Source organism: Corvus hawaiiensis, chromosome 3 (assembly GCF_020740725.1).
Source record: "Corvus hawaiiensis isolate bCorHaw1 chromosome 3, bCorHaw1.pri.cur, whole genome shotgun sequence".
NCBI classification, from domain to species: Eukaryota; Metazoa; Chordata; class Aves; order Passeriformes; family Corvidae; genus Corvus; species Corvus hawaiiensis.
In genome coordinates this window covers 313,999-338,051 of record NC_063215.1, presented here as the reverse complement: position 1 = coordinate 338,051, position 24,053 = coordinate 313,999, and the positions used below count along the sequence as shown (strand labels likewise).

The 24,053-nt window shown below is 45.1% G+C and overlaps 1 protein-coding gene across 3 annotated transcripts; it reads right to left on the bottom strand.

The window, feature by feature from the left end:
• Nucleotides 1–4,017: 4,017 nt before the first annotated feature.
• On the bottom strand, nucleotides 4,018–24,052 carry ZNF512 (zinc finger protein 512). 3 transcript variants are annotated; one of them, XM_048296458.1, is made up of 14 exons: nucleotides 23,932–24,052; nucleotides 21,351–21,409; nucleotides 19,883–20,091; nucleotides 18,032–18,121; nucleotides 14,396–14,479; nucleotides 13,127–13,251; nucleotides 12,671–12,757; nucleotides 10,986–11,084; nucleotides 10,436–10,603; nucleotides 9,633–9,827; nucleotides 8,825–8,926; nucleotides 7,202–7,264; nucleotides 6,554–6,652; nucleotides 4,018–6,106 (listed from the first exon to the last, which is right to left on the bottom strand). In XM_048296458.1, exons 1-14 carry the CDS (start codon nucleotides 23,956–23,958, stop codon nucleotides 5,783–5,785), a joined length of 1,731 nt encoding a protein of 576 aa, XP_048152415.1. In that variant the 5' UTR covers nucleotides 23,959–24,052; the 3' UTR covers nucleotides 4,018–5,782. The 3 variants fall into 3 exon arrangements, with proteins under 3 accessions (XP_048152415.1, XP_048152414.1, XP_048152416.1); XM_048296457.1 differs by lacking the exon at nucleotides 23,932–24,052 and adding an exon at nucleotides 23,773–23,868; XM_048296459.1 differs by lacking the exons at nucleotides 18,032–18,121; nucleotides 23,932–24,052 and adding an exon at nucleotides 23,773–23,868.
• Nucleotide 24,053: the final 1 nt, after the last annotated feature.

The window sequence follows — 24,053 nt, the reverse complement described above, 5'->3', positions numbered from 1 at the left end:
ACTCCCCTGAAAATGCCAAATGTCTCCTCCAAATGCTTCCTCTAGCCCTCAACAAGACAACCATCCTTTTTAATACATGGCAGTCTTGCTTTTTAAAGACGTCTAGGACCTTGTCAAATTTTTTTTGGAAATTCCAATTGCAGCTGCAGCAAAATCTAATTGAAGATACTCAGCTCTGAGGTTCTCAGCAGAGGAAGTACACGGAGCTGCTGGGGTGAGACCAGAGGAGGCCATGAAGATGCTCTGAGGGCTGACGCTCTTCTGCTCTGGAGACAGGCTGGGAGAACTGGTGGTGTTCAGTCTAGAGAAGAGAAGGCTCTGGGGACACCTTAGAGCCCCTCCAGTGCCTAAAGGAAGCCTACAGGAATGATGGGGATGGACTGTTTAGTAGGGCCTGGTGCAACAGGACAAAGAACGATGGTTTAAACCAAAGGAGAGTCAACTTAGATGTAAGGAAGAAGTTTTTCACAATGTGTGCGGCCGGACACACATACAGGCTGCCCAGAGAGGTGGTGAGTGTCCCATCCTTGGAAGCATTCAAGATAGGTTGAATGGGGTTCTGAGCAACCCGATCTAGTAGAAGACAATCCTGCTCATGGCAGGGCCTTGTCCTAGTTGAGATTTAAAGGTCTCTTCCAACCCAAAGCATTCTATGATTCTATGTGTGGAAAAGTCTTCTTTTGAGGTTTACCTCTTTACCAAGTCCACAAAAATGGCACCACAGGTACCACCCGTCCAGGCACCGACTGCCTGTGGCAGTGCCTGGGCTGTGGCCCAGTGGGAGCAGGGCCAGCCAACAGCAGATGAGGGACCAGCCCACGCTGCAGTGCCGCAGAGGGCCAAGAGCCTCCTTGGCCATGAGGAAGAACTGAGGAAAAAAAGCTGACAGCACTGGCTGTGATTTTCCTTTACTTCAATTTGGCTCTGCCTCCCCAGGCAGTCACTGGGACCATGTCTCTGGTTATGGTCATTCTGTGGTTCAATGCAGGCTGTGTTTGAGTAATACCTAGCTTTTGTTACCTGCTTCCAAAGAAAGACAGAGGCTTGCTTCTGAAATGCAACTGCACTTTTTGAAAACAAAAGCCTCTGATTCAGACGACCTTTGAGCATAATTCAGATGGGTTTTTGGACCTGATACAGCATGCATAAAAGAGGACACTGCACTAATTAATGTCTCAGCAGAGCTGTCCAACATAACCACCACCCCCTCCAATCTCACTCTCATTTCACTGTATTTTAATGATGAGATTGACCTACTTAATTTTGAAGGCAGCTGGCTTTCAGAGTCAAGCAACACTTCCAAGAAATAATGTCATGCTTAGTGCTGGTTTCATTACCAGCATCAGTCACACAGCATCCCAGGATGACATTAACCCTCCACTTGCCATGAAGGTCACCAAGCAAGCACTGAGGACCAGACTGCTCCAGGAGCTGATCCCAGGCCATGGCTCTGCTCCCAAACACCTGCAGTGGCACAGGGAAACATTTGATTTATAGGTAATGTCACTCCAAGGAAAGAGAAGCAGTGGAAGAGCTTGCCTGGCACAGGTGTGGTGTCCTGACCAATAGGGATATGACAAACTAATGATGTACCCCAACCTGATACAGTGATAGAGCTAAGTGTATGACTGCAATGATTTCATTCTCACACACCACACTCAGCATCAGACTGTTCCATGCAGGCAGGAATGACAAACTTAAGTGGATGTCTCTGTGTGAAGCGCATCCCATGTTACAGTTTCCTCTCAATAGAACAGCTCAAATTTTTTGACATTTTGGCATTATTAAAAGAGCTTAAACCATTCTAAAGCTACTGCATTGCATAACTTGGAGGGAAGGATGGTAAGTTATCTCCTGAAAATTATTGAATTATAAATGACTTTTAACAAATCTTGGAACAATGGGGAAACACTTGAGGATTAAGAAAAAAACAAAACAAAACAACTGAACAACTTGCAAACCAAAATATATTCTCTCTCCTCCAAAAAAAAAAAATCCTTCAGGCCCCCAAAGCAAAACTCAAGAGTGCCAGTACTTTATAAAAGATAAGCTGTGTGATGAGCATAAGTACAGCTTAGTCTGAAGTCTCCCAGACACACCAACAACTGACAGTAAGGGGCATCATAAGTAAGACCCAACCAATGTGGTTTCACAGAGAAGAGTTTTCTGTAAACATCATTCTTCAATTCATTACAAGTCCGTGTTGGTAAAAGTAGCTGCTGACATCATAAATTTCTCTAAGGCCTTGTTCTTGGCCCCACATGTTATACAAGCATTGGTAGAATACATTAAATGCGTAAGTAAGGATTTGTCCTAAAGAATCCCAGAGTCTGCAGCTATTTGACATCTTTATCAAGAATGTTAATGAAATTATGTAACAATTGCAAAGAAAATCTGCAGATTAAAAAAGCTGATGACAAATTAGAGCAATGAAAAATTGATTATGTAACCAAGCTTTCTTCAAAAGTTACTGTACAAAACATAGTTATTAAGGTTTCTGCTGGAGTAGTTCCATGAAATACACCCCAGTGTTTCAGAATATGTTCATCATATGCCGTCTGGCCTTAAACCCTGTTGAGTTTCTAAAAACAAAAGAAATGGGTCCTCAAAGGCATTTGCAAAACAACTGCAAAATGTACTTAAGAGGGTAAAAGTAACTATCAACAGTGTAGTGAAGGAGTTGAGGACAAAAAGAGATAGGTGAGAGCAGAGCAAGGTTATCTTTGGATCTTATATAAACCAGACTGTTACAGAACACTGCAGCTGGTTCCTGGTTCATCTCTCTGGACTTAAAAAGTGAAAAATGCACCCATCAATATGTAACATGTCAGCGAAGAACAATGCGCAACAGAAAAAAAAAAAAAAAAGAGAAAAACCTGCTTTGACTGAGACTAGCAAGCCTCTTTAGCTCATACAGCAAATTATGTATGGAGTTAATTATGACTAAAAATATGCAGGAAAGCTATTTCAGTTACCAGGACTCAGGAGTATGGGATACAGAGGCTGAAATGAAAACAAGTTCCAATGAGAAGACATGGCATTTTTTAGTACAATGAATCACTGCAACAAGTATTGAGTGACTAGCTGGTCTCTTATCACTTCTGATTCCTTCAAAACTGGATCTCTTTCTAAATATGTACTTGCTCAAGTAGAATTGATAACAGCAAGGACCAGTTTGCTGGGGCAGTGGACAGCATTCCTCAAGGGTCTGTTGCCCACGCTGTGTAATGTCTTCATCCAAGCTGCTCAGTGCAACTGATTTGCTGGAGAGGAGGGATGTCATCCAGAAGAATCTGGGGAATCCATGGATGGAGAGCAGCCCAGTGGACAAGGTCCTAGGGATAGCAAAACTGGACACAAGCTGGCCATGTGCACTGGCAGTCCAGAAACCACCAGTATCCGGGGCTGCATATCCAGCAGTGTGGACAGGAGGTGAGGGAGGGGATTCTGCTCCTCTGCTAAATTCCTTGCCCTCAGAGCAGTGGAGCACAGCTGCCTTAGCCCCGCTACAGCAGGATGCAGGTGCTCCGGGACAGATCTCTCCTCACAAGCAGCGGAGTGGCAGCAATGCCACCACTTCATACCAGCTTGAGCCAGTCCAGCAAACAATCTGCTTTAATGCTGATGGACTGGGCTGGACTGTTGGAGAATGCTTTTTTCCCCACATGCCATGTTATGTGGAGGAGTATGTTATTGAAGTAACTACAAAACCCAGGTAGTCACAAAGTACCCACATCTAGAGAGCAGGTCTAGTTAGGGACTCATAATGACAGAAAATAGGACTCTAGACTGAAAACCACTAAGAAAAACCTTATTTAATTCCTGGGTTTATTGTACTGAGTGGGAAGGTAGTGAACGTTTGCTCAAAGTACAGCGCTGTGGAGTTCTGAGGAGAAACCATGAAGGCAACTGAACACTGCCAGAGCATGCAGAACAACCTCACAGGCAGGCTGGGGCGTGTTGTGCGAGGAGGGACGGTACCAAGAACGCCACGCACCAGAGAGACAAGAAACCACATTCTCGCATTGGTGACATTTTATTTTGCTGTCTTTTGATCTTGCCCATCTCACTGCAGACTTTACAAACCCTGCACAGTCCACACATCTGCTTTCAGCACAGCACTTGCATATGCAGTAGCACCTGGTTCCAAAGGCAGTTCTTGAGACCAGCTTGGCCCTACAGTACTCCCCCCCTGTCAAGAACAATGTGATGATGCTGGTACTAACACACATGTACAAACACCTGCCTGTTCCCCAGACTGGGGAACTGCAATGGCTTCCCTGTGAATTTCAGCACCAGCAACTTTGTCAGACAGTGCAAATTTTGCAATTTTCTGGTACAGTGGGTCTTTGGATAACAGAGATTCTGGAGAATCCATGCTTTGAAAAACAGGACTGCCTGTGCTGCTGCTTCCTGCTAGCTTCTATGACATCCACTGCATTTAGACACTGGAACAGTTTGCCCCAGGGAGGTTGTGGATGCCCCAACCCTGGCAGTGTTCAAAGCCAGGCTGGGTAAGTTCTTGAGCAACGTGGTCTAGTGTCCCTGCTTGTGGCAGTGGGGGGTGAGACTAAATGATCTTTAAGGTCCATTCCAATCCCTTAGCATTCTATGATTTATGGAGCACAGGAAGATATCATTCCTTACGATCCAGAGACAATGCCAACACGTGACTTAAAATAATGACCCTTCTTCTTTTAACCTTTTCTACACAGGGAAGCCACTGCTAATATACCTCATTTGAACAGAGAGGTGATACTGAAAAGAAACAGGTTATGTAAGACAATGAAGGTGGTATCTGCCACCGAGCAGGGAAAAAGGACGCTGTGGGAGCACTGGCATGACAAAGAACCACACGCTGGCAAGGCAGCTCCATGGAACCTGGTCCCAGCACTAGCAGGCTGCTCATGTAGGCATGCACTGTCTTGCAGTATGCTTCCCAGGCAAGTATGAAACAAGTGGGCTTCAGAGGGCACACAAAGGCCATCTCAGTACATTAGTTACTGCAGGCTCTGTAAGGCCAGTGAATCTCCAGAGGGCTTGAGAGCATTCATTCCTTGCTGCACTGGAAGACTTTCTACGTATCTTTAATGTCCAGCATTACAGGAGACAGATGCCAGGGGAACAGTGGGCTCCTGACAAGGGTAATAATGACATTCCATCCCTTCCAGGTAGACATGTTACTGTCTGGTGCTGAGCCTAAACACCAGTGTACGAAATAGAGCCTTGTGCAACAGGCTACAGCAAACACTGAGAAGATCGCTTTTGTGGCAGCCTTGCTGACAACAGACAGGAGAGTGATAGGGCAAGCCAGAGCCTTTGCATTCTGCACAGCACTGTTTTCATGTTTAGTTTGCATTCTGTGCAAGAAAGGATTTCCCCCTTGAAGACACCTAAACATTGTGCTAGTCAGTCCCTTATGGGAAGAACTGTAAAAAAGAACCCTGATCTCACCCATCAGAGAAAGATGACAAAACAGACACTTGCTGTATGGGAAACCACTAAACAAGCAACTAGTATGACCAAACTGAGACTGCAACCAGGGCAGGAAATACACTGGGTACACTGTTAGTGTCACTGTCCAAAGGAACCACACCAGGAGAAGCAGCCTCTGCACCACAGCTTTGGTTTGTATGCCTCACAACTGACCAGATGCAGAAGTTTCAGTATCAAAGTCACCCGCAGATTTGAGTCACAGTCCCAAAGACATCCAGTTGCTTATATTAGTGCTGTGGGTAATGAGCCTGACAGAAGTGGGGCTTGTAACTGAAAAGCTTTAGAATTACTCCTTCTCATCTTCTAGGGATTTACTTCGGCCTCGCTTGCGGCTGGTTTTTGGAACTTCAGCTCTCTGTGCAACTTGGGGTGCCCCTTCCTCACTGCTTGCACTCTCGTTGTCCACTCGCTGTGGACAACCTCTCTTACTTCTCCTCATTTTTTCAACTCCAACAGTGGGGAGCTTCTTGGCAGCCAGGGTGCCAGCTCTCTTCTTTTTGCCCCTGGTCAAAGGACGTTTCTTCCGTTGCTTCCTTTGCTCTTCCCTTTGGCGAATTTTCATTAGCTTCTCAAAGCTTTTGGTGGTCGTTGTATTCACATCAAACCAGTCCTGCAGGTTTAGAAGGCAACAGGTTGGTACCGATGGTGGTGGAAATACCACATAAAGCCTATCAGAACTTAAAATATAGCTGCCTTGTGGGACAAGGTTTCCCTGAAATGTGAAATCTGGAAAGGCAACTGCCTAACAACGCTCTGCTCTTTCATGTGTCTCCTCAGGTGTCACTCTGTCTCAGAGGATTCAGATTTGATTTGATATTTGCCTAGTTAAAGGCACAGGAAATGCTGCAGAGCTGAACAGAGCAGCAGCAGCTTGGGACAAGGCATGTGACATGACACAACACTTGCTTCCCAGACTAATACATAAGACCAGCTAAGTTTAGGGAACCTGTTCCCAACAGTGAGCAAGTAAAAAGTAAAACAGGGCACACATCCAGCATTTTCTTAAGACACTCCCCACCTCCAACAGCCTGGGGTTTGAGGTTCCACTCTGTCTTACCTCAGCATGCACAGAGTTGATGTGATACTTGACCCCACTCTCTGAAATGAACTCCTTCTCACACAGAAGACACTTGTATTTACCAGCCACAAAGTCTCCCTGGCATCAAAACAAACAAACAAACAAACAAAAAAAATCCATCAAGAGTTGCTGGACCAGGAGGATAATAAACCTATATATTTCATTTGAATCTTGCTCAGATAGAACCCGGCAATAAAAACTAGAAACTCTCATCCACACTAGACAAAGCTTTAGCTACAGGAGCACTGACATGAGTGAGCAGTTGTGCCCATGAAGCACAGGACTGCTCTCTGAGATGCCGTAAGGTCTCTGGCAGTGCACCTGGAAAAACTGCTCTTGTAGCTGTGAATCTACAGGTAGAACTGTCGTGTCATTAAAAGGAATACCATTAAGGTGCTTCCTCCTGATCTCAAGTATTGTTTGCAACGGCAACCTCCTTAGCACATAGCGGAGCACCTAAATTGGGGGTTGGAATGAGATGATCTTTAAGGCCCCTTCCAACCCAAACCATTCTATGAATCCATGAACTTGCGAGGATCTAGATTAGCAGATGGCAGGACAAGAGCTTGAATAAAGGGTTATCAGAGGGACAGGGACAGCGGGGCTATTAAGAGGAAGGCTACCAACCAAGGTACATGTGCCAAGGTGAGATTTGAGTCCTGAGACACTGCCATACACAGATTCACAACCCTGAAACAGTAAAAAAAAAAGCATGTCAACAACATGCTAGCAAAAAATCACTTCTTCCTGGACAATAAAGCATTATTATGTCAGGAGGGCAATCCCAAAAGCGCAAAAGAGAAGTAGAGGGAGGCAGATACTAATCCTACAAAGCCAGAAGGGTTCTGGTAAAAAGACCAGTATAAGAGTTAAGTTTTCATTAAGCTTAGTATTTATATTTCCAGTTTCTGAGCACACTTGGACATAATAAAGAGACTCCTGCGACAGTTACACTCATGCTCTATCAACAGCCTGACTAAAATGGTAGTTTGCTTTCTGCTTGAAGTGCAACAGAGAAAAATTTCAAACAGAGCACACAGGGGCAGGTACAAGGCACTTCTCCCTCCTGCACTGCTCATGTCTCTAGTGGCACAGAGCAGAAGTACAGCATACAACATTCCCGGTCTCAGTTAAAGGGCAGCTTTACAGGCCTGTCCCATGGGGAGCTTCAGGCATCAGTCTCGGGGTACCACATTGTGCTCAGCTCTCAGCCCAGGTCCTGGAACAGGAGGCAGGAGCAAGACATGCTGCTGGGCTACTGGCTGGTGACACAGGACAGCTGCTCTCTGGAGACAGCTCCACATACAACATGGTGCTGCAATTTTGATACTTGAAAATGACGCTAGCCTGAATACTGGGGAGAGAGCGCTGGGGGTGGGGTAGGATAGGGCAGGGGGAAGGCATCACCTGTATGCCAAACCCACAGGGCAGCTGCCACTGACCCTTGGCTCTCCAACAGCATGTATCACATGGAGATGTCCACCATCACCTCCACCAATGTGGAGGCCACAAAATGGGGCCATTTGTTCTTCACTGGATCTGACTGTAAGGTATTGTAAGAAGCTAAGCTTTCCAGTGCCTAAAGGGGTCCAAGAGAGCTGGACAGGGACTTTGGACAAGGACCTGGAATGACAGGACAAGGGGGAATGGCCTCCCAATGCCAGAAGGCAGGGCTCGATGGGATACTGGGAAGGAATTCTTCCCTGTCAGAGTGGTGAGGCCCTGGCAGAGGTTGTCCAGAGAAGCTGTGGCTGGAGCTGGAAATGCTCAAGGCCAGGTTGAACAGGGCTTAAAGCTGGTCCAGTGCAATGAAGAAAACTTAAACACTGTGCCAGACAAAGTCTCTTTACTCTTGTATTTCCACCTCTACTCCTTCCTTCTGTGATTAGAGTTAGATAGAAAGGCAGGGGCCTGTCATTTTTCCACTATTCAAACCTCCAAATGGACCAACTGCCCACCTGGAAGAGAAAACTGTACCAGCCTGACACCAAGTTACTGGCTCTCCAGTGTTCACACACGTTCCCAAAAGGATCATCCCCAGGGCATTTTGATGCAAAGGACAAAAGGAACATCCCCAAACATCCCCAAGACTAAACAGGGTCTTGATTACATTGAACAACCATATTGAGATGGAGCAGGATTTGTCTCCCACAGAGAGACCAGCTGCAGTTTCAAGGTTGTGGGAAGCTGTTGGCTCAAACAGACCTGAAATCTGTCCCCTCTGCAGCTTCAGTAACAGTTAAGGGTTACCTGATTTGGGCAGTGGACTCTTCGGTACATCTTTATCTCCGTTTTCCATTTGCACAGCACATCTTGACTAAACGTGGGCAGTCCAGGACGAGTGTATTTCAGCTGAGACAAAGACGGAATCGAGAGCTGGAAGTAATGCTGGCTACACAGAATGCCAAGTAAGTCTCCTCCTCTTCCAGGCTGAGAGAGAAGTGCTATCTCTTCTCCTACTCTAACAGGCAAACTCCCAACAATCAATGTTTTCCTGTCTCACCGACTCTCTAGAAACATAACTGAATCTAGAAGACCCCCACAGTATCAGAATCTGAAACTTCCCACTGCCTTGACTACAACAATTCCTCTAAATATACTTACCCCGCTGAAATCATAAAGCATCATTTTCCTTTGGGTTTCCCTCACAGCTTAAAAGATGCTCCTGGAAATTCTGAAGCCTAAACCACTGTGAAATACCACAGCATGTATGAGAGACTGGAAGGATTGCTGGGGCCTTACAGCATGGCAGGAGTGATCTTGAGCCTATCACCTGTGAGCAACATCCTGCCCATAACTGCCCACGTTCCTTGTGCCCACTGAGAATTCCAGCAATAGGACTTTACAGTCATTACAGCTTGCCTGAACAAAACACTTACACCACAGCAATTGCTGCTGCAGAAATACTGTAATCTAAGACAAGAGAGAGCAGAACCCAATCCCTCACACAACATATTGCTTTCCATGTGCCATAAACATGGGGTAGGAGCCTGTACAAGACTCATCAGATGTGGAGGTATAAACTTGAACCCTATAAAGCATTTTTAAGGCCTTGTACCTTCCGATCATCTGGAATCAAGTCCTGCAGAACTTTTCTTTTGGGCCACTCTTTGGCCAGCTCTTCTCCAGCCAGCTCATGGAGATAGTAGATCGCTACCTTTGCAGATCTCCTCTGAACTCTGCCTGTGTTGTTTTGCTCCCGTTTCATTTCTTTCAGGTTCTCTGTTCTTCTCTCCTCATGGAGGAAAGTGACCTGAAATCAAGGCCCAAAAAGGTGACCCACCTTTACTACTTCCTACTTCAGTTACACTAAATACTGGGAATAAATGTTTTGCCAAATCCCTCATAAATATGCTGCAGCAGCTATGGTACACTGTCACGGACACAGGACAGAAGCGTATCCTACTAGTCAGACAGACCCCCAGATCTGCTCACAGGGGTCACAGCAGCGAGGCTTAAGCAGAGAGCTTCACGCAGTTGCTAGTCTTGAAAGGTATTCCATCATTCACTGTAAAACCCTCATGGACAACAAGCACAGCACTGCCTGTTCTGCTCCAGTGGTGAGTCTTTTAAGAGCAGAGGAAAGCATCTCACGAGTTATGTTAGCATCAGTCTTTCATCAGGTCATTTACTGTTGCCATGCTGATTTACTATTAAAAACTTCATCCTAGTCACAGACAAGCAACAGCTGCTGCTAGAAGGAAACTATCAAGGACAAAATAATCCAGGGGCAGGAAAAGGCAAAGATTTGTGATCTGTAATTACCCATCAAAGTAGCAGACAAAAGCCTAAACACGTCTCAAGTCTGAGTGGCTGAAGTCCCATCACAGTCCCCTGACAATCACTGCAGGGTGCACTCACCGGCCCGTGCTTAGATCGGAGGTGGTAGACAAGTCCTGCCTTTGATCTGTATGCTTTTCCACAGTGATGGCACTTCATAGCCATTTTCTCCAGCTCAGAAGCAGCCTTCCCACATTTTTTAACATGATATAGGTATCCCATTATGCTGGTGAAGCTGCCTGTGCAGCCCTGTCAACACAGAAGAAAAATACATGGAAGAAAACAGTTCTTCAAGGGATTACACAACCAGTGTGTACAGGATTCACAGTTTGCTGACCAAAGCACTATCACTTTTCCTAACAGAGCAGAGACAGGCAGGTATAAAACTTTAATGTTAGTCTATTCAGACAGACAAAATCTGCAACAAAGAATTGGCACTAAAATGACTATTAAAGGTCTCTTTTAACCCAAACTATTCTATGATTCTATGCTACTCTGCCTTAAAATCACAGCTGGGATCTTGAAACAAATCTTGCTTTGGCCAGCACCAGAGCATACTCAACAGTGCTCTCATGTTTTATGTTTAGGCATCCACTGCTGTTTAATCCACACTTTGCACAATTCAGCTTACCTCCCTTGTACACTTTAGTTTTCCCATACGCTTCAAAACCTTCCGAAGGCGGTCTCGCTCAAGCTGCTCATCCAATTCTTCTCCCTCCTTCACAACTGGCTAAAGCACAGCAGAAAGATGAATGAAAAACACAGGATGCTCAGCATTTACAGTTCTTCTCACAGGGAATTCACTACTCAACACACTGGCGCAGGAAAGCTTCTAAAATAATTAAATCTCTGCAACTTATGATTTTACAGACAGGTATTTACTATAATGATCACTTTCTGTATCTGTGCTGGTTTTGGCTGGGGTGAAAATTGGTATGGGACTGTGTTTTGGAATTGTGCTGAGTTGATAGCGTAGAGATGGTTTTGCTATTGCTGAGCAGCCCTTGCACAGCGCTAAGGGCTTTTCTCGTACTGCTTTGCCAGCAAGTGGCCTGGGGGTGCACAAGAAGTTGGGAGGGGACATATCTGGGATACCCGACCCCAAGGATATTCCTGACCATACAGTATCACGCTCAGCATATACAGCTGGGGGGAGACGGAGGAAGGGGGTAGACATTCGAAGCGACGGCGTTTCTTGTCCCAAGTCACTATTATGCCTGATGGAGCCCTGTGGTCCTGAAGGGGCCTGGACCTCCCTGCCAAAGTGTTGAATGAATTCCTTGTTTTGCTTTGCTTGTGTGCGTAGTTTTTGCTTTACCTATTGAACTGTCTTTATCTCAATCCACGAGTTTTCTCACTTTTACTCTTTGATTCTCTCCCCCATCCTGTGGGTGGGGGAGAGAGCAAGGGGCTGCATGGGGCTTGACTGCTGGCTGGGGTCAAACCAAAAAGGAATTATCTTTAAAAGGAGTAAACTGACAGAAAATGATTCATCTTAAACATTTACTGGTCCTACCATTTCCACTTAGCCTGACTAAAGTGAAGCAGACTGCTTGTAACAGTTACTCATCAGTGCTAAACTACGGCTCAATTTCCTAATTCTCTCTCTGATGGTTATTGTATATTATTTCCTACATTACCTAATATTACGCCTAGACTGAGTAAAAAGTTAGAACTGAGCAACAGACCTAATCCTCAGGGCCAGAATCTGATCCCTGACCTGCATCATTTACTAATACAGCTGTAGGTTCAGAAACTGCAGTACTGGGAAATATGCAAAAAAATTCAGAGTGAATTATCTGAACTTTACCCAAACTTCCAAATGACCTTTTCTAATTCTTCACTACTACAACAGGAGACATTGCCTTCTTTAAAGTAAGAGCAAAGAGGAAAAGCAGATTGTAGCATTAGTATTTTTACAGTACAGAGAGACAAGAACTAATTGCTGCTTCTGCTTTTTTACCTCAAATCTAGTCTGCTCTGGATGTAGAAAAACCTCCTGCTTTCTAGCAAAGGACTGAAAACTGCAGCCTAATCTTTTTCCTTCTGATTGGGAATGCCTTTTATGTGTGACTTATTGCCAGCCTAAACAGAAATTCATCCCCTCTTTCTATGATCTTGCATGCCTACCATGTCTGGTAACATTCTACTGTTTTTTCAGATGTCAAGTCTCACTGGAAAAAGAATAGTTAGACTAGATTTGAACAGCTACACCACTTGAAAAAAACCACTCCATGTTCTTTTTCTGTGTGTACCAGGGAAGGACCAAAGCCTGTTCTGCCTGTAGGAGTTTTAAATGCACAGCAGTTGTGTTACCTGATTGTTATGGTCTGCCATGACATGGTATTTCATCCCTGCTAAAGACTTCAGCTGCTTCCCGCAGTGATGACATGTGAACATTTCCTAGGAATAAACAGGGACATGGCGCATGTAATTGTAAATTAACCAAAGCAGTGGAAAACCTTTTGGGGGAAAGGAGCAGGAGAGCAGAACAATTTATTTGGGCCTGGTAACTGTCTTCTAAGAACAGATTTTATGGAGAGTAAAATTTAGCGGAACAATGAAATAACTATTGTTCACTACCCCAAACCTCCAGCAAAAGGCTAGGCACGAAGCACCAAGCACTATTCTTACAGATGTATAAAGGACTCTTGCTTAGGGACATGATGATGAGATGAAACTGGTTTTAAATACAACACAAAACAGGCAGGCATTTCTATTGGTAAGCTGAAGAGGAGTAAAGAAACCATTGCCCATCTCTTGTGTTCTTACCTTCCTGCAATTTACCATATGTTTCTTCAGTCCTTCTACAGTCTTTCTCACCACAGCCCGGCACGTTGGACAGGTAACTCGGCCTTTGTCCTGAATCTCTAAAGACCATTGCTCTTCCATACTACCTGTCAAAACACAATATTTAGAATACAAGTGCTAACGCAAGATCTTTTTTTTTTCCTCCTTTGATGTGCACAACGAACCCTAGAAAGAAACAGGTCACATGCTACCAAACTTGTGTCCAGCTACACTTCAATAGGTGTAGCTCATTTACAGCTTTAGGAATGTAATGTCACAAGGCACACATCACTCCTTTTCAAAGACCATTTTACAAACACTCTTTAATCTACCATTCCCTTGTAAGGAGCGTTCTTCTACTTGACCAGTGGACATTTTTCCTTTGCTAATTTCTGTCAAACAATTACTTTAGCATGCTGAGTAAACTTTTCTTTGGGCAAAAGTGTTTTCACAGTAAAAGCAGCCACAGACCACCAGGTCAAGTTACTCAACAGCCAGGGAAAAGCAGCCTGTGTGGCGTGGTTTCCAGTTTCTGGCCTCTTTGTGAAATCCCAGGCAAAAGTTTGGCATAATCCACAAGGATTATAAATTACTGAAATGGGTTCTGGGAAGAAAGTGGTTTAGCAGCCATCTACCTGAATTCTTACCAATTCTAACAAGATCCAAAGGCTTTCCTCTTTTCCCAATAATAACAGGCCCAGACTGTCCCTCTCCAGGAGGCTGGGGGAAAAGTTTGTGAATCAAACAGCACTTGGCAGAAAACTGCGGTGTTTAATGAGTGCTGTGATCTACAAATACCAAGGCATTCCACTCACTGAATCAAGGCTAATTTTATTTTTCTAGGACAGACTGCTTGGGTCTCTGGTTCCCAGAAAAGGAACAGCAACAGCTACAAAGTTTTTCCTGCAAACATATTCTGCTGAGTAAAAACTATACATATTTTTATGAGTTTAATAATGCAACTATTTTAACAGCCTTTTGTTCAGCTCAAAAAGTGATCCCCCCTACACTATTACATTAGGCAATGGCAAGAGCACGTGGAACTACACTCAGGGAGTGTGCAGTCCTTTCAGTCCTGCTCTGCAGTACTGACACAGTGCCAGGACAGCAGCCAGCTCTTCCTTGTCAACAGTAAAGTGAACTACTGAATGGAAACACCAGAAACACGGCTGTTGCTCAGATTCAAATCCTAGCATCCCATTTATCTTTTATCTGTTTCATAAACAATTCTTAGCAACTGCCTCTTCTTACCTGTGCCATAGGTTTCTGGCTCTTTCTGAGCACAGTGGCCTTTCGTTCTAGAGTTCTGTTTTGTTCCAGCTTGCTGTTTTTTCCCTGTTATAACACAAACAAGACAAGCCAGAAGATTCAGTTCTGCTAGCTTTGTTACAATAAAAAGCAGATTCTTTTGCTAGAAGGCTGCTATTTAGTCTGCTGTCTCAAAGTTATCCAGAAATGTTCAATGCTTTTTTTTTAAAGCAACGTCAAGATTATGTTTCCTACTCCCTTCCAAAATTAATTTATAGTGGCAGGCATTAGTCCCACCCAAATATTTGTAAGCTCTATGGTTGTTCATATACAAAGCTCAGGCAATGGTAACTCTTCACACTGAAACATCCTCTGTGCACAGTTTGGCTGAGTCCACCTGATGACAACCAAAATGGAGAGTCTCATTTCTCTACTCATTCCCGTCTTCTTTAGACTAAAAAACTCTTATTGTTTCAGTATGGGTTATGCTGTTTGCTCTCATCTCCCTGTCCTCTTCAGCTGGCCTACACATTTCCTGAACTGCAGTGCCTACTCCTGGAAACAGCATTCCATGGGTGACCCTGCATTAGAGTAAAAGAATTACTTCACACGTCTAATTACTTCACAAAGTCTATATTCCTGCTCAAAGCTTTCAGTCTAACATCTGCCTTCTTAAAAACAACTATGACGCTGCAGGTCCCTACCCAGCTTTTGATCTGATATAGATCTTGAATCCTCTTCTGAAGCACTGACTCCTGGGAGGTTGTTCTTTGTTTTTCAGCAGTGACAGTATTTCTTCCCAAATGATATCACCTTTAATTTTACACTGCTCTCTGTTCTATTTTTAAATTGTTTCTCTATTGTCAAGACCACTTTCACTTTTAGCCTTTTCTCCAGTACACTTGCTGTCACTTTCAGCTTTGTGCTGTCTACATACTTCCAAGTCCTCAGTGACAAGAACAATAGTTAGAATTTAATGCAGGGACCAACCGTGAACCATCATTGTATACTCCTATTTCACCAAGCTAGTGACCTCATTGTAGAAGGCTATCAGGTTGATTTAAGCATGATTTGCCCTGCATGAATCCACACTGACTACTCCAAATCCCTTCACGCGTTTAGAAATGCTTTCCGGGATGATTCTCTCCATCAGCTTCCCAGGGACCGAGGTGAGGTTGACTGGCCTGCAGTTCCCCAGATCTTCCTTCTTTCTGTCCTTGAAGATATGAGTGATATTTTCTCTCTTCCAGCCTCCAGGAACCTCTGCCAGTCACCATGACCTTTCAAAGATAATCAAGAGTGGCCTCACAATGACATCAGCCAGCTCTCAGCACTCAGTGCAACCTGTCAGGCCCCACGGGACTCGGAATCATAAATTGTTTAGGTTGGAAAAGTCCTCTAAGACTATCAAGTCCAACCGTTCCCCCAACACTGCCAAGGCCACCGCTAACCCATGTCCCCAAGTGCCACATCCACAAGCCTTTCAAATCCCTCCAGAGATGGGGACTCCCCCACTGCTCTGGGCAGCTGTGCCAGGGCTGGACAGTCCTTTTGGGGCAAAAAATTGCTCCCGGTATCGCATCTAAACCTGGTACAACTTGAAGCCATTTCCCCTTGTCCTGTCACTTGTTCCGTGGAAGCAGAGCCCGACTCCCACCTGGCTCCACCATCCTGTCAGGAAGTTGTAAAGAGTGAGAAGGTCTCCCCTGAGCCTTCTCTTCTCCAGGCTGAGCCCCACCAGCTCCCTCAGCCGCTCCTGCTGCTCCAGCCCCTTCCCAGCTCCGTTCCCTTCCCTGGACACGCTCCAGCCCCTCAGGGTCTCTCCTGTCAGGAGGGGCCCAGAGCTGCCCCCAGCACTGGAGGTGCCCCAGCAGTGCCAGCACAGGGGACAGGCACTGCCCTGGCCCTGCTGCCACCCCAGTGCTGGGACAGCCCAGGTGCCACTGGCTGGCCTCTTGCTCACCTGGGCACAGCTGGGCCTGTGTTGAGCCACTGTTGACCAACACCCCCAGGGCTTTTTCCAGTACCTCTGCCCCAGCCTGGAGCACTGGGGTTATGGTGACCCACGGGCAGGACCTGGCACTTGGCCATGTTGACCCTCACACTGTTGGCCTTGGCCCATCATTCCAGCTTGTCCCAATCCCTCTGCAGAGCCTTCCTGCTCTCTAGCAGATCCACATCCCACCCCACTTGATGTCACCTGCAAACTTACTGAAGGTGCACTCAATCCCCTCATCTAGATCATCAATAAAGATACTAAACCGGACTGGCCCAATAATGGGCCCTGGGGAAGATGACTAGTGACCACCCCCAGACAGATGTCACTCCATTCCCCATGACTCTGTAGGCCCAGCCATCCAGCCAATTTTCTACCCAGCAAAGAGTGCGCCTGTCCAAGCCATGAGCACCCAGTTTCTCCAGAAGAATGATGTGGGAAATGGTGTCAGAAGGCTTTACTAAAATCCAGGTAAATAACATCCACAGCCTTTCTCTCATCTGTTAAGTGCATCACCTTGTCATAAAAGAACACCAGCTTAGTCAAGCAGTACCTGCCATTCCTAAACTCATTCTGCCTGGGCCTGATCACCACATTGTCCTGTAGATGCCATGTGATGGTACCCAAGATAATCTGCTTCATGACCTTCCCTGGCACTAAGGCCAGAGCAACAGGTCTGTATTTCCCTGGATCCTCCTTCTCACCCTTCCTGCAGATGGGTGTCACACAGGTCAACCTCCAGTCCTCTCAGACCTTCCCACTTAACCAGGACTACTGGCAAATGATCTGGTAAATCCAGTTTGTTTAAGTGCTCTAACCTTTTCCTCCTTCACTCAGTGTAGGACTTCCTTGTTCCAGACTTTCCCTCTGTCTGGTCTCGGGCTCCTGGGATTCCTGAAGGATTCTTTTAACTGATAAAGATCGAGGCACAGAAAACACTGAGTACCTCAGCCTTTTCCGTGTCATTTGTCGCCAGCTCCCCTCCTCTGATGAGCAGTGCACTCACACCTTCCCTGGTCTTCCCTTTGCTGTTCATGTACTTGTAGACTCCTTTCTTGTTGCTGTTCACATCCCTTGCCAGATTCAACTCCAGGCTGGCCTTGGCTTTCCTAACCTCATCCTTGCAAGACTGGACAGCAAATGTACACTTCTGTGTCACCTGCTCCTACTTTCACCACTTGTACACCTTCTTTTGCACCTAACCACTGATTGACAAACCTTTTGAAGAAATGAAAGATCTATGATGTCAAGCATTTCTCCCTTTGGTCTTTGTGGCAAAAGAAAAGTGTTTGGGTTTGATTTCTTCTTAACAAACCCATATTGCTGTTATCAGCTACTCAATCTCCAGGTATTTACAAGTAATGTGTCTGATTATTTAGTCTATAATCTTTCGGGACATTAAAATGATGCAGACTAGCCTATACTTCCCATAATTCCCTTCCTCCCTCCCTTTGCTGGGCTTCTAAGACAGACGGAAATTAGATCACCTCCCACTGATTAGGCAGACGCTAGTCAACAGTCTCCTGGAACAAAACATTTAGAATCAGAAATAGAGTTTGAAGACTCCGGAAGATGCCATTTCGGCAGAGAAGTCTGAAGTATCTGGAGGCTTGTAATTAGGAATTACAAGTTATTTGTATTACCCGAAATCTTCTGCTTCTTCTTGGGAGACTCTTTAACATCTTTGCCTTCCCTTTCCTCAGATTTCCTCTTGCCTTTCAAAAGTACTTCTCCTGATAAGTAAGAACAGATATGCTTCAGTCTTGGTATTCAGTCTGGATAACAGCTCTGAGTCTACTGCTGCCTCATCTTATCCTCATATTCAATACTTAGTATAAAAAAAAGGAGTTCTTGTGAGGCACCTGAACTGGACACAGCCTTCTAACTCAGCAACATTTAGGCACCCCACCACCCGCAATCCTCTGATACAGCAGCTAGGGAAGAAAGAGTGCCACAGCATGGCCTGGAAAAATAATCCTCAGGAAGAGAGACAGAAGGTGCTAGATTATGTCATAAAAACCTCACCCACACTCACACAAAAAAGAGCATAGAGAAAGCCAAATAATATCATGCCTGCCCTGAATATTTCCAAGCCTAGCAAAGTCTTATCTCCATGAATACAGATGAGCACAGAAGCACAATGGTAGGCAGGGAACACCAATTATGGACTTGAAGAAACAGACAGCTTCATCCTGGGTCTGTCCCAGGAGCCCCACAAGGATGAGTCAGTGGGAACCCCTCTCTGAAGCACCCTTTGGAAGGGGGAAGGGGGGAACAGTGAGAAGGGAGAGCATGGTGTTAATGCCCAGGGTTATGTAGCACACGGTATCTGAGTGGAGAACAATTCAGGATTACACAAGACTGGAATGTTTAGGAGTACTATCAAAGGGAGGGAAAGGGAAAGAATTACCCAGTTTGGGGTTGATCAAGTGTGGGAAAAGAGGTGTAGGAGGATAGCAAAGAACACCTGCTTGTAAATAGGTGACTGGTCAGTATACAAATCTTGTCATGTCTGACACCAAGCAGGGTCTGTGAGTATGAGCCTGTCTGTAAGGAGGTCTTCACCTGCTACTGGCACGGCTCTGTGAGCCTCAGGGGCCAGTACATCCATGGACCAGCAGCTGAGGAGACTGGGATCCAAAGATCAGGTACTGAGCAGATTGAGTATTTAATGATGGAGGCTGTTGGTGCTGTTTGTGTGAATGCTGATCTGTGTGGCTTCTGTTTACATACGTCGTGTGTCTGTGTTTGTTCCTACGTGAATAAATACTTAGTCTTGCTACTGACTGGACCTGGGGGTGTGGAGCTATAGCAGTCTCACTTCTATCAAGCTACCGAATTTGCCTCTCCCCACAACAGAATGGAATACAGATTCTGACTTAAGAGGTAAGAAGAAAGTGCATTAAAGAAGGTTGAAGTTTTGACTCTCTGAAGCTTTGACTCTCCGTTTTCTACACAAGAAGTTTGGAAAACAGCTCCTAGGCCAAATCTGAATGTTCCTACAACAACCTAAGACCCAAACCATTCCAAATCAGAAAATAATAACTGACAAATGTGAGAAAATAAAAGAATTAAAGACATCCTTAAAAAAATATTAATCTACCAACCACAAAAGCTGTCTAATCCCAAATACTGCTGAATGGTCCCCTTTGCCATCTTTAGTGTTGATGGTTATGTTTTTAAAGCTCTTGAAGCGTATTTCTGATATGACTGGTGTAACTCTTGTACATCGTCTCTCTTCTACAGACAGAACCGAGTTCAGTCACAGAATGATTATTTTAATAGACAAGTCACTCAAAAGGAACTGCATCATGTCAGAGAACTGTATCTGTATTTGTGCAGTGGCGCAAGTTCATTTCTTCTAATACATGGGAAGCACTAGCAAGCTTGTAATTTGTGGTTGAAATGCAGCATGTCTTTCAAAAGCACACTAATCTCTCACAAAAGAACCAGAGAGAAAAACAGTTTTGCCTTGAACAAACAGTGATAAATACCTTTTTTTTCTGAAGATTTGTTAACACTGCTTTTCATTCCTCTCATTTCCAACCAGTAAGCAGGCCTGCGAATGGTCCGCTTGCTTCTGGGCTCTGCACTCCCGTTCACTGGGCCCTTTGGTGAGGCAGAGGAAATGTTGCTGACTGTGTCATCATAGTTACTGTTCACTCCTAGAACAGCAGTTTCCACCTCCTCAAGTTGCTTAGACCTGGAAAACATCAAGTTGAGTTCCTGCGTATATGGATGCATAAACACACAATCACAATAAACTTGACAGACAACATCCTTTTCATCTTCCCAAGTATTCTAAAAATTAATCTCACAGTTCAATGAATCTCCTGAGTTTTGGGAACTGTAAAGTGCCAGCAAGATAAAACATCCTCAGTGCTGTTTTTCAGTACATCTTTTTGATAATGACACTAGTAAGCTCTCAAGAGGAACGGAAAAAAATATTCCTCCTACCTCAAACTTCCAACTTTAGAAGTGGGCCAAGTGAACCTCAATTAAAAAAATATACATTTATCCTTGGAATATAAGAATATTTCTGCAGCCCATCATTACAAAAGAGACATTTGTCATCCCACGAAGGGCAAGATCTCCTTCAGTCTCTATTCCCAGAGTCAGGGCTGGCACTATGCAATTAAAGATTTAATGCCAGTAAGAATTTTAACTAGCAAGGCTTTCAGCAGTGAAGACAACCTTCCAGCATATCCCACAAATCACACTACCTTAGGACTACTTTAGACTAATAAGCAGCACTGAATTTTTTTCCTAGAGATCAGAGGGAACTTTGCTTCACCGTTCCAAAGTATTTCTCTCAGGCCTTGAAATGCCTGGACGTCTACATTCCTGTACATGACAGAAAACTGAATGAGATGTCAAAGAAACACAGAATATCTATTCTCTGGGCAAATAGCATTTATGTAAAGATGAAAGAAAGGGAACAGAAACATTTTGCAATGTAACCCATTGCTACTACAATCACCAACTGAAGTAACTAGATCACTTGAGTGATGACTATGATGGCCATTCTATTAATACTCTGAGTTGTGGAGCTCGCCTTTTAACACATCAATCCATGAATTAATAAGGGGGGGACACTGATGACACCAGCTCAGGTCATTACATACTAGGTTTCAGAAGGTACTGCAGAAGCAAGGGGAGAGGAATTCTCAAATTATTGTCTTTAAGTTGCAATCACACCCAAAATGCATAGATTTCGGAGCACCATTTGGACTTAAAATGTTTATCTTCACAATGGAAGCTAATACACACTGAAGTATCAGAAAAGGACTTTTCCTACAAACCAGTAAGTGAAGTCAGCTGAGACTCTCAACACACTAATTAAAATTGTTGAAGCTCTTAAAATTCAGAATATTATATAAAGACCAGATACGGTTTTCCACTAGGATTCTCTCAGCTTTTTTCTTGCCCTCAGTCAAACTGGACAAAAAACCATTCACATACTTCTTATTTCCCAAGGACTTCTTGAGCTTCTGCTGTCTGGGATGTCCAGTCCTGGCATCCTAACAAGGAAGAACAATTCACATTAGCAGCATCATTTGTTTTCTTTTAGCATGTTTCACTATGCAGCCAAGCACAATCACCTGCACCTCGAGGATGTACACACATCATCCTCTGAAAAACAAACCACTGTTTTCTGCAACTGGGAGTGCTTAACCTTTCCAACTCCAGCTGAATTGGAACTGGATCAGAACAGGGATGAGTCCCTCCACATTCCCCATATGAAAGCCAATCTTTCCCCTTGCAACAGGATGTGATGGAGTGTTCTTTGTCTCCAGTACATTCACCCATACATGTTTTCTGCCTATACTTTACCACATGACGACAAATATTTTATATACTAATTTGCTAGTTTTTACATAGTACTTATTTTTCCTTAATGAAGTAATTCTTGCATTTATCCTGCCAAGAATGTTGTCGCTAGTCTCCTCCATGCCCTCTTTTCATTTTTTATCTCACTTTGTCATACTCCGTCAGCTGCCCAGATGTTCACTTTATCCACATCACAGAATCTTTTTTCTTATTTAACAGATTTTTTGTCACTTATCACTTGCTATGCTCCTATTAAGACATGTAATTTAACACATCTATCTGAATGTACATTTCCAAGTCGGTATGAACAACTCATTTGCTGTACACTGCTCCTATCGCGTGGACAATCACTTACGACCACCCTCTTCCAAATACTAATCACGACTCAATGCCATTCTTCATTAGAAAACTCAGGACAAAAAATAGTAGTTATGCCAACTAGAAAATAAAAATCATTGCCCTGTGGAAGTATATATAATACCAAAACTGTAACCCAGGGAACAAAGGTAGTATTTTGCCATGTACAGGAACCGGCTAAGAAACTGGAAGAACAAAAAAAAAAAAAAAAACCAAAAAACCCAACAACAACCAACCAAAGCCCCCAAAAGCAAAAAACCAAAATAACCAACTAAACAAAACAAACAAAAAACCACACACACAAAAAAGAAAACAGAAAAAAAATGAAATGATGGCTAAATTACCTGTCTTCTTTATAGACAAATGTGATGCACGCTATCAACGGTGAGAGACACCCCAACCACCAGTTAAGTAGTTCAGTAGCAGGCACTGGTAGCAAGACATGAATGATTAAACTGTGCCTATGGAGCGTCAGGCCTCCAGCCCCAGAGTTTTCTCATGGAATTGTCAGGGAAGCAGCAGGAGAGAAATTCACAACTGCTTGATCAATGACTTCACAATCAAATCTTGTCTCCTTTGAAAGTAAAGTCAATTGGATGTTTGTGTTTGTATTATTTACTCCCAAACAGTAGTGTCAACAGCATTATCTGGGAAATCCCCACATGAGAAATGTGGAGAAACCTCACTGAGCAGCAGCCAGAAAAAAATCAGGGCTATGAGGTTTCAATAATAAAAATTAATAAAAAGGCAGGCAGAGTCTGCTGCAATTCGTTGGCTTAATCTACCTCTAGAACAGAAATGACTGACAAACATGGCATGTGTTTCAAGATTCATGGGGGTTTTATAACTAAAAAAATTTGCATAAGAGCGAGGATTAGTATGAAGAGCTTCGGTGGCAGTTAAGGATGTGCAATAAAAAAGGAGAGTGCAAATGATCTGTCAGGCTTTCCTTTCTGAGAAGTTAATAACAGCAATTATGAAGGAAACACCTATAGAAACCGGTGTTTAAGTTCTGCATGCTTTTTCATTTATACAGTTTACTTCTTACCTAAAGAACAGAGACCTAATGTATGCAGGAATGCCCAACGGCTGGACATAAGGAAAACAAAAAAGTCACCTTCCTTGCACAGGGGAGAAAAAGTGGAACAGGGGCCCAGAGCCTGAAAAGATGGAGAGTGGTGAATTCTGTCTGCCTATAGACTGTGGGCCATTCCGGTGAGCTGGAACACTGCTGCTGCTGGAGACGGGCTGCTCTACAGCATCCAGCCGGGCAAGACGATGCGCAAGCACAGCAGAGAAACTCCCCGAGGTGAGAAGGCTGATATGGCAACTGGAGGTGATGAAAGTGCCAGTAGGGACACCGGGCATCCTGCGGGCCCCGACTGTCCCCGCGAAGCGCGGGAGGGCTAAGTATCCTTTGGGGAACTCCCTGTTCCAGCCCCACGTTCCCGACCCTACCCGCACACTCCACGAACTACGTCCTCCTGTAAACGAAGGCCTTTCGGACAAAGCGCACCGCCAGCGCCAACAGCGCCCTGCTGGGGGTTCCTGCCCGCTTCCGGGCCGAACAAAACCGGGCCCGGCCCGAGTTCTCGGGGGACGGCCTGGCCTTCGGGCGGAGAGGGGCCGCTCCCGCCGCTGCTTCCCGGGAGCCCAGAGCGCGCGTCCCGCTCGCCGCCCGTTCAGGGCCGCTCACCGCGTCGGGCCGGGCCGCACAGCCCCGCTGGCGGTCCCGGGGAAGCCGGCTCGCTCCCGCTATCCCGACATCGGAGCCCATCTCGCGGTGACCCGCGGACCAGCCAGGCTCCCCGGAGCAGCCACCGGCGGCACCGGTGGAAAGACTGCGGGCACTCACCGAGCCGCCACCGCCGCCGCCCCGCATGGTGCCGGTGCGGCCGCCACGTCAGCGCCACACCCGCCCGCGCGGTCCCGCCCGCCTCTTTCCGGCTGCCCCTGGCGGCGCGGCCACCTCGAGCT

Coding starts and splice junctions, on each gene's coding strand:
- ZNF512 (XM_048296457.1), bottom strand. CDS start 23,853: ATGGGCTCCGATGTCGGGATAGCGGGAGCGAGCCGGCTTCCCCGGGAC. Junction 9,828..10,435: donor TCCGATCTAAGCACGGGCCG/GTGAGTGCACCC, acceptor CCTTGATTTCAG/GTCACTTTCCTCCATGAGGA. Junction 6,653..7,201: donor ACCTTGGCACATGTACCTTG/GTTGGTAGCCTT, acceptor TTTTGATGCCAG/GGAGACTTTGTGGCTGGTAA.